At 39.5% G+C, this 10,399-nt stretch overlaps 1 protein-coding gene across 1 annotated transcript; it reads left to right on the top strand.

Annotated features, from left to right (window-relative positions):
- Positions 1 to 470: 470 nt before the first annotated feature.
- On the top strand, positions 471 to 5,698 carry tomm40 (translocase of outer mitochondrial membrane 40 homolog (yeast)). The gene is made up of 10 exons (XM_030783455.1): positions 471 to 507; positions 1,407 to 1,630; positions 1,925 to 1,992; positions 2,209 to 2,301; positions 2,987 to 3,088; positions 3,423 to 3,528; positions 3,941 to 4,063; positions 4,478 to 4,554; positions 4,876 to 4,978; positions 5,178 to 5,698. Exons 2-10 carry the CDS (start codon positions 1,408 to 1,410, stop codon positions 5,315 to 5,317), a joined length of 1,035 nt encoding a protein of 344 aa, XP_030639315.1. The 5' UTR covers positions 471 to 507; position 1,407; the 3' UTR covers positions 5,318 to 5,698.
- Positions 5,699 to 10,399: the final 4,701 nt, after the last annotated feature.

The raw sequence follows: 10,399 nt of genomic DNA, 5'->3' as shown, positions 1-10,399 counted from the left end.
AATTGCGCTGCACGGACCGTAAACTTGACTCCTTGATGTGGGTTTATTACGTATTTATGGTGAAGCTACAGCGCTTATAAACCTGTGAAAAACGCGCCTGGTAGTAGCTGTCTTTACCCCTTTGCAGCTTCCATGGTAACATTCTTGACGAGTACACCAGAATTGTCAGAAACCGATGTGCGATCAGCATGCTTCCACTAATTCCGTCATGCAAGCCCCGCCTTTTCTCCTGACGTCTGAAAAAGACGACTGTTAGGATGAAGGCGGGTTGAATACCCTTGAAAGTGTTGGAGGTGTGTGTTTAATGCAGCGTCGGATTCTTACGCATGTTCTTTGCCCCAGAAGGCAACTGTACTTTTTGGCCAATCGCTATACAGTTGTAGTTTCACGTATCCAATCCACAGTCAAAAAAGACCACATAGGCGGGCCAAGATGTCAAGTGGGTAGGTTGTACGCTCAGTACTGCCGGGTGTCTCATATTCGTTTACCCGGACTGCATTGCACAACGTGAGTAAAACACGAGGCTCCTTTAGTAGTTATGTAAAATGTTTACTTCTGTGTCAGATAACACTGTATTTTATACGTTTGATTATAAATAACATTAAAGCCTTATTAGGACGGAATGGAGGGACAGCGTTATTCTCGCGAGGAAGTTCCCCGTTAATCGACTAGCCACCTCAGCCAGCTAGCCATCGTTAGCTAACTAAATAGCAACCATAGACAGCTAACTAGCAAGGTAACATTTGCTTGAGTCCCACTCGTCACCATGTGTCGACTGACTTCTTTCCTCTGAGTTGTCATACGCTCATCGCTCTATTTGGAACTAATGTCATGATCTTGCTTGTGTTGTGCGAACGTACATGGCCTTTGGTTTTGCTAAGATTTAATGGTTGTAATATAGCTGTGGCAAAGTATGGCAGTCATTGTAGCTTGTTTATCTATAAAGGATATTGCTTGAAGAAATACCGATTTGTCACAGACTATATTGGTCACTTACCATGTTGCTGTTAATGTAGGCCCACTGGCATTGTCGGTCAACATTGTATATCGCCCCAACTGGTTACCTTAAGATACTTGGAGCACTCATTTCCTAACCTGAGGGGTTAAGAACTCTCAAGTTACTGAATGGCTAACGATAGCGAGACCCTTGGATTTTAAACAGCGCTTTGACGTCTCACTAGCCGAGTATTGTTTTAAAAAATGGCTCACTGTTACAGAGAATAATCTACTTCCCTCCCTACATTATGAATAGGGTATAGTCCCCGTGACATGAAACTAATGACCTTTGCCTAAATGACCTTTAAACTTAAACTGTAAATGTCAGTGCCTAATGAAAAATAAATGAAAATTGTGGAAGAATAACCATGGAAACTATGTTTGTCTGCCATGCTCTTGTTGTTCTCTAGCATGGGCAGTGTATTGGCTGCCAGCTCCCCAAATCCACCACCTGCTTCAGGGGGTGGAGCTACCCAGGGAAGTCCTGGCCTGGTGTCTGTACCCCCAGGATTCACCATGCCCCCGGTGTCTCCTCTCCCTCCGTCCCCTGGCACCACAGGCCAGCCTAGTGCAGAAAGTGACCCCCCCCTCCCCAACCCAGGCACTTTTGAGGAGTGCCATCGGAAGTGCAAAGGTGATCTTCAGAGATTTATGTTTACAATGTTTCATTTTTTCTTTTTCTTTTTTGAGTGTCTGTGTGTCTGTGTGTGTGTGTGTCTGTGTGTCTGTGTGTGTGTCTGTGCCTGTGAGTGAGAATGTGTCATGTGTCTCACATTTGTTTTCTTGATACCATATGATACTCGGAAAATAAGCATTGTGCAAGTGCACTGAGTCTGTATAGATAATATTACATTGTCACTGTTATTTGAATGACATAATTTGGAATTGGGAAAATGGTTTGTCATAACGTCATACCTGCCTATTTCAGAGGTCTTCCCAGCTCAGATGGAGGGTGTACGATTGGTAGTGAACAAGGGCTTGAGTAATCACTTCCAGGTAAGGCAACTTAACGGATGTGTCGCCTAACACTCAACCTCAAAACATTTCATTTTTGTTGAAACTGTTCCTTTACACACATCATATTCATCCTGATACTCCCTGTTCTTTAAGAATGCAAGAGACCACATCATGTATGCATTCGCTGTGAGTCGTGTGGTAAACCTGAATTGAGATCCTGACTAGCGTCCTAACATCTTTATTTATTCCTTCCAGGTCAGTCACACGATTACTCTAAGCACCCTGGGAGACTCGGGCTACAGATTCGGATCCACGTACGTAGGAAGCAAACAGACTGGACCTGCTGAGGTGAGTCTGGCCCTAAGAGCCTATGAACTGTTAGAGGATATTGTGATTTTGTTTTATGACCTTTTGAAAAGTTAGGGGAAAAAAAAAGCATCTTAACGGTTTTGGACATGTTGAAAGTCTTGAAGTCTTGAAAATGTATCTATTTAATTAGGTCTTGTTCACATACACTTGATATATAAATGTTAAAATTACAGTTGAAATTATAATTGCTGTAACCATATTTGGCTTGCCCAAACTGAAAGGGCAGTGTCATGGTTTCCAGTCAGCGGTTACTATGGCAGTCTTTTTCCACTGTACTGTATGGTTTGTTTTCTTGTATAAGATATCCTGAGTAAAAAATGTGTTTAATATTTTATAAGCGTTAGAAAACTTCAGGAATTTCTTCCATCACAACCTATTCAAACCTCAGCTGTATTCATTTGTCTTTTTTAAATTTGAGTTCTTTATTAAATGCCAATTCGTTATCTGTGTAACATTATTCCTGATTTATTGCTGCTGTGTTAGTAATAGATCATTTGTTGTTATGCATCTATAAATATACGCAGCGTGGCTTGTGCTGCTATTTATAGAGTACATAATCAGTGCCGTGTGAGGAGTGTGTATGGATAAGCGTGTGAGTGTGTGTTTGTGTGCGAGAGACAGACAGACAGAGGGTGTGTGCTGAACAGTGTGTTTTGCTTTCCAGTCTTTTCCGGTTCTGGTGGGAGACATGGATAACACAGGCAGTCTCAATGCACAGATCATCCATCAGCTGACCACCCGCGTGCGCTCTAAAGTGGCCATGCAGGTGCGTCACGCCACGCCAGCCGCGTGTCTCTGCAGCCACTGAACCATCAGAGCCATCTCCTTTGTCCTCTTTCTGGCTTTTCTGAATCAAACCTTAAAGCTTAAATGTCTTATTTAAGGGAGATAGTTGTGTGAGGATCTGGTAAAGGATTGTGAAAACATACCGCACCCTGCTTAAGTTAAAGTTAAAACCCCCCAAAAAAACCACAAAAGCAAAAAAAAAAACTAGCTCCCATAGATTTGTTTTTTTTTTTCTTCCTTACTTTGCATTGAGTGTGTATATGAACCTAACGTGTGTGTCGTTTTCATTAGGCTGATGTGTCGTGTTGTTACAGACACAGCAGCACAAGTTTGTAAACTGGCAGTGTGATGCAGAATACCGCGGAGATGACTTCACCGCTGCTGTAACCCTTGGCAACCCAGATGTCCTCGTTGGCTCTGGTAATGTGCCTCATATATATTTTTTTGTTTTTCCCTTCATCAGTCACCTGTCAGAGTCACTACCTACAGTAGTCCTGTTCTATCTCATATAATGACTTCACAAGATTTTCTTGAATACACTGTATGCATGAGGCTTATAAAGCTGTACTGCATGAAAACATGTGAGATCATGTGAAAACTTTTGAAGTAAATAATATGTGTGTGTGTGTGTATATGTGTGTGAATATATGTGTGTATATATATATATTATTTATTTATTTATTTATTTAGTTAGTTATTTTGGACGTACTGTTAAGAATTTTTTTAATGCCATTGTGAAGTGGAGAGATTGTGCTTTTAAAGTTTGAACAATTTAGAATGCACAAAATAATATGCACTGTGTTTGTTTGTTTGCTTGTCCCCCCCCCATCAGGTATCATAGTAGCTCACTACCTCCAGTCTCTGTCCCCTGCCCTGGCACTTGGAGGAGAGCTGGTTTACCACAGACGGCCTGGTGAGGAGGGCACTGTCACATCACTGGTGGGCAGATACACAGGTGAGGATGCCCCATCTCTGTTCATTTATCCATAAAGTACAGAAGTATCTAGAGGGGCCGCAAAGCCATTGGGGAGGAGGGAGGGGGGGTTCACTAAAATGCTTAATTTTGTAGCTTGCTGTTCTGTTGTCTAAGCCTGGTTACTATTTTTGAGGGATTGTCAGTACCAGTGCACACATTCATATGACCGTGTGATTGTGTGATTTTCTTTTGTTTTTCTATGGAAATCACCCAAAGTCCCACGCTTTGGTGGTTGTTAATGACCTGTTCACTTACGCCCTATAGTTTCACGAGAGCTAAAACATATTTTCGTTTTACTACAGCAGGTGGCAACAGCACGTAGTTTAGTACTTTATAATAATTTATAACAAAGTTTAATCCTTATCATAATGAGGAAAATGTCCTACTCTCCAGGCAGTAACTATGTTGCCACGATGACCATTGGAGGAGCTGGTGCACATGCATCGTATTACCACAAAGCCAATGATCAGGTACCTGTCCCCCACTGTGCTCTGTATGCTGCCAAACTCAGGCGGTTTAATTTAGGACCCCTGAGAGTTTGTCTTCTCCATGGTATTTAACAAGGACATGTAGTTGAGCATGTTTCCTGGGATTTAATTCTCACAATGGAGTGTTAATTCACTGGACAGTGTGGAGAGTGAGTGAGAGAATGAGTGCGTGTGTGTGTGTGTGTGTATGAGAGAGAGTGCAAGTCAGAAACTGTAATTCATTAACATTTTCAGTGCTTGAGCTCATCTTTCTTACTTTCTCTCTCTCTCTCTCTCTCTTTCTTTTTTTTTTTCTCGTCACAGTTGCAGGTTGGGGTGGAGTTTGAGGCGAGTACAAGGATGCAGGACACAAGTGTATCTTTCGGTTATCAGCTGGACCTACCCAAAGCTAACCTACAGTTTAAAGGTACACTGTCATAAGAAAATAAATAAATAAACAAACAAGGGGCTCATTCGATGCTTTAGCAGCGATTGGAGCAGACAGTGGCTTGGCCGCATTAGAACGAAGAGAGAGTTTGTAGCGCAAACATAATTTTATCTTAAGTTAAAAGCATTATTTTTCACACGCTGGCTTCCCGCTGCTCACCGTTATAACTTTTCTGCAGGTTCATTAGACAGTAACTGGGTCGTCGGGGCCACTTTGGAAAAGAAGCTGGTTCCGCTGCCGCTCTCGCTGGTTCTCGGTGCCTTCCTCAACCACCGCAAGAACAAGTTTCAGTGTGGCTTTGGAGTCACAATCGGTTAAAACAAACAAACAAACAAGAAAGAGCGGCATAAACAGCAGATCGGACACGCGGCCCATCCGAACCGAACCGAACCTCAGCCTCGCTTGGACTGATGCAGACAGACACCGGGACATGGACCAACAAGTGAAGAAAAAAAAAAAATAAAAAATAAAAAAATAACGGACTTAAAGACTCCTAAAGACAGGACATTTGAGCTCCTACAGGGAAGGACCAGGTCAAAGACCAGGCAGGACAAGTCAAGTCAGGTCCCAAGAACTCAACATCTTATCTATGTGCATGAGTTTATCTGGTAAACCAGACAGGCTCACCCGTGACAGTTAGGCAAGTTATTGTTTATTAATGCACTTCATGTGATTCAAGTATGTGATCAGAAAAATAAGTAAAAAAAAAAAAAAAAATTAAACCATGTTTAAAAAAAAAACGTATTTATTCTCATTTTTCTCTCCCCTCCTTGACAGTCAAAAAAAAAGAAGGAAAAAAAAAAAATCAAATTCACAATGTTGTTAAAATTCAGTTTTTGTTTTGTTTTGTCTGTGTTCTTCTGTCATTGTGATCTATCTGTCTTTGCAGTGCACAGTTCTTCATTTGACTGCTTTTGCTTGTCTCCTCCTGGTTAAGCTCCGTAAAACTTTAGAATATTCAAATGTATAAGGTTTTGATATGACCACATAAAGACTTGTCAGCTCTGAAAGGCAGAGTTACTTTTCTATCTTGGGTGTTTAATTTGTCTGTTTTATCGATGTGCTCCGTTATCACAGCTCCCCCCCCTTCACTGTAGAAGAATTACAGTTGATTCATTTAGGGATGTTCTCACGCAGATGTAATTGTGACCTTTTTTTTTTTAGGAGGATTGGCGGTCGAGTTTTTAGTGTCTGCTCCTCTGTTCACGGGAACTTTTCCGCTTCTCCTTGTCTTGACGAAACCCGTCCGAAGAGGTCAAGAAAGGCGAAGTGTCCCCAAATTCTGCTCTGCCCTTAGCCTTTGCTTTACGGTTAACACAAACGTTTAACCTGAAACTAGCCACAGGGAACAGTTGTGGTGTGTGCACAGTTTAAAGAGAGAGAGAGAGAGAGAGAAAAAAAAGTAGCATCTCCAAAATAATTCTGACACACCCAGCACCCTGCTGTTTCCTGCCCCCCCCCCCCCCCCCCCCCCCCCCCCACCCCTGCCCTGTCATTGCGTCACCATTCATCAGGTGTACTGACTTTTTTTTCTTTCTTTCTTTTTTCTTTGATCAGCTCTTAAACACTCTTCTGGACTTGGCTTTTCTGCCTGTTGTCTGTCAGCACGGGGAGGTTTGTCAATCTTCTACCCATCACCCCTCTGGTCTGCTATTGACCTTTTATTTGACCCTAGTGGGTGTGAATAGCTCCATCCACGCATACAATAAATTAATAAATCAGTATGAGTAATGGAAATGTGAGCAGATTATTGATCAATTCACTCAATCAGATGTTGCGTTGACTTACAGCTTGGGCCTCAAAGTCTCTTGATCTGTCTATAGTCAGTATTGTAATACCAGTTTGGAGACGGAACCACTGCGGCAATAGCAGTAGATAAGTGCTGAGGTTTATTTTAGAAATCTTTTGATGAATTGAAACCAGCGTATAAAGGTATCTGTGCTTAGAAACACTACAGAAAACTGGAATTGTAACTGTCAGTATATTGCCCGGTTTTCTTTTACTGTTGATTTTCATCTGTCGTCTTTTATTTTCTTGTTCGCTTATCTGACGAAAGGACCACGTTGGGCATGGCTGTAACGGAATGTTAAAAACAATATAAAAGAAATAAAACGTCCATCTTTAATTTTTAGTAAGATTTGTTGGACTGATAATCAACATTTTGTGGGTGTGTGAACTCTCAGGTAAAGCATTCATTGTTTTACTGTGAATTTGTTTATTTGAAGTTCAACATAATTCATTCTGTACTCAGTCCAATAAAATGTGAGTTTTAAATTCTGAATGAAGGATGTTATTATCATTTCATTATGCAAAACACAAGCCGTTGGATAATGAACTCAACTCAGTCAAAACAATCTTCGGCTTTTGAAATGTAGGAAACTAGACAAAAAGACATACAATGCATCCTTTGTCATCGCCTATACTGTGTTGTGTTTGGTGTGTGTACATGACGGTTGAAAATCAGATCACACATTTGGTTTAAGCACAGTGCTGACAAATGCCTGACAGAAATCAGTACATTTTATGTTCATGGTTGAAGAAAAGCAATGTTCAGACTTCTGTCTGTCTCTCCCAGTCCAGTCCAGTGCTGTAGATGCAGAAAACATATGTGTTGACAATGTAACGGATTAGTCAAAAAGCCCATTTCTAACAATCAAAAAGCAAAACGATTCAGTTCAATAAAATCTGGGAGCATTATAGTTTATAATATGGTTTAAAATATTGAATGAGTGCTTTTCATTTTATAATAGACAACAGCATTTACAGATGAGAAAACTCACCGAACGTTTTCTTAAAAAAAAAACAAAAACAAAAAACGACAGCAAATTCATGCTTGTGTTTCTCATTTTATAAAACTCAGCAAACGTTTTCTGCTTTTCTTGTCTTTTACTTTTTTTTTTCGTTGTTGTTAAGTGTATTTAAATTTGAATCTGAATTTAGGAGTAGAAAGGAATTAACCAGAAGACTGAAAAAAAGTCATGACAGCAAGTTCATTAGCAAAACACTAGAGGACAAGAAAAAAAAAAAACAGCCAAAAAAAGAGTAGGGGCAACCCATAGGGCTCACAACATTTCGTATGGATGTGGATCCTCCAAAAGTGGAAGTGGTAAAAGGTTGATTTCTTCTATTTGGTCAGCCAAAATTGTTGGTCTACGCATTGATCTCCAGACTTTAAAACAGAGAAATATGATTGCTGGGACAAGAACTACCAGGAGGATCGGTGCATAGAGAGCCGTGTTGGGAGAAGAGCTGCAAAAAAAAGAATATCCACACGTGTGTTCAAATCAATCTTAGTATTAGCTATTGCAATATACAAACATTACACAGGTTTCTAAAGATAGTTTCTAGACATGGACATATGGACCGACGCATTTACAAAGACAATTAAACAAACACGTGTTTAACTAAACCAAAGTACCAGGTGCATTTTTTTTGTATTAGAGATCGGAAAATAAATGTTGTGTAATCCAAATATGGTTTTCACGTTTGTCAGCAGTTTATATATAATATTTTGCAGTGAACGGTGTTGAATAGATTACCTGTCAGAGGCTGTTGTTGTACCATTCCTGCAAAAAAAATAATAACACAAGTTGATTGCCTATTAACATGTCCAGCACTGTCCTTCTACTATTGTTTCCAGCAAGTTCATGAATTCCACCACAGTAAATATGTCTAGTTCACAAAGTATATTAAAACCCTGACAAAACAAAAGCAGGGCTTGTCTTTCTTTGTGAATGTATTCTTCCTCTTTCTGTCCTTCAGGACACACATATACACAAACGACACAGAACCAAATCAAAATACCAAAAGGTAAGCCAAGCTAAAACTGTTCCATGAAAAAATTATGATTATGATATTGTCAGCTCACAGACTACAAGTAACCTTGCTAGCTATTCCCCCTTTCTTAAAAAAATAGCTTGTAATTGCAAGTGTAATTGTTGAAAATATAATTGTTGTATAATTTAAAAACAAAGACAAGCAAAAACGTGTTTAACTAAACCAAAGTTGCAGGTGCATTAGCTTGCACTGGAGACTGGAAAATAAATGCTTCGTAATCCAAAGGGGTTATTCTATATCATTTTAGCCAAATTTGGAAAATCTTTCCACCACACCATCTCAGAACTGGCTGATCATTTTTTGTCTTGAAGAATACACTCTGACATGGTATATCCTTAAATTCTTGCTTCCTACTCCCAAAACATTTCTGTTTGGGATTTATTTAGGACTCGTGAAAACTGCCCTTAAAGTAAGCATTTTTTCAGTCATGGACATTTTTCTGATCTTTGGAGCTTAGTAACTTTACCATAAATATGACCAGAATTCTGAAGTTTGTCATGCTGATTCATATTTCCTGTAGATTCCAAATCTGTAATTTATTTTATGATGGATGGAATGGCTCAATAGATATAGGGGCCCAAACATGCTTACACGATATCTCAAGGACTGCAAGAAATGGTTTGAGGCATTTCTAGGAAAACAAACCATGTCAGAGTGTATTCTTCAAGACAAAAAGTTATCAGCCAATTCTGAGATGGTGTGGTAGATGCCTATAGCTCAAATGACAGGGAATGACCCAAAGAAAATATTCATATTTGTCAGCAGTGTATACATATTATTTTGCAGTGAACAGTGTTGAATAGATTACCTGTCAGAGGCTGTTGTCATATCATTCCTGCAGAAAAATAATGACACAAGTTGATTGCCTATTAACATGTCCAGCACTGTCTTTCTGTTTTTGTGCCCATCAAGTTCATGAATTCAATCACCGTAAATATGTCTAGTTCACAAAGCATATCAAAATTCTTCCAAAATAAAAGCAGGGTTTTTTTTTGAATGTGTGGTTTTCTTCTTCTTTCTGTCCTTCAGGACACACATATACACAAACGACACATAACCAAATCAAAATACCAAAAGGTAAGCAGAGCGAAAATTGTTCTATGAAAAAAATTATGATTATGATATTGTCAGCTCACAGACTGCAAATAACCATACTGGCTGACCCCCCCCCCCCCTTTAAAAAACAGTTTTAAAATGTGTTACAGTAGCTTGTAATTGTACGTATAATTGTTGGAAATATAAGTGTTGTATAATATAAAAACAAAGATGAACAAACAAACACATGTTTAACTAAAACAATGCACCACGTGCATTAGTTTGTGTTAGAGATCGGAAAATGAACGCTGTGTAATTCAAAGGTAGTTTTCAGGCTTGTTAGCAGTTTATACATATTATTTTGCAGTGAATGGAGTTGAATAGATTACCTGTCAGAGGCTGTTGTCATATCATTCCTGCAAAAAAAATAATTACTGAAGTTGATTGCCTATTAACATGTCCAGCACTGTCTTTCTATTTTTGTGTCCATCAAGTTCATGAATTCAATCACTGTAAATATGTCTAGTT

Source organism: Chanos chanos, chromosome 9, assembly GCF_902362185.1.
Source record: "Chanos chanos chromosome 9, fChaCha1.1, whole genome shotgun sequence".
NCBI classification, from domain to species: domain Eukaryota; kingdom Metazoa; phylum Chordata; class Actinopteri; order Gonorynchiformes; family Chanidae; genus Chanos; species Chanos chanos.
This window is presented reverse-complemented; position numbering and strand designations above follow the sequence as displayed.

What these genes read in the sequence shown, in the direction of transcription:
- tomm40 (XM_030783455.1), top strand. Translation starts at nt 1,408, where the DNA reads ATGGGCAGTGTATTGGCTGCCAGCTCCCCAAATCCACCACCTGCTTCA. An exon ending in GTGCCATCGGAAGTGCAAAG is followed by an intron (nt 1,631 to 1,924) that starts GTGATCTTCAGA and finishes TGCCTATTTCAG; the next exon opens with AGGTCTTCCCAGCTCAGATG. An exon ending in AGCTAACCTACAGTTTAAAG is followed by an intron (nt 4,979 to 5,177) that starts GTACACTGTCAT and finishes ACTTTTCTGCAG; the next exon opens with GTTCATTAGACAGTAACTGG.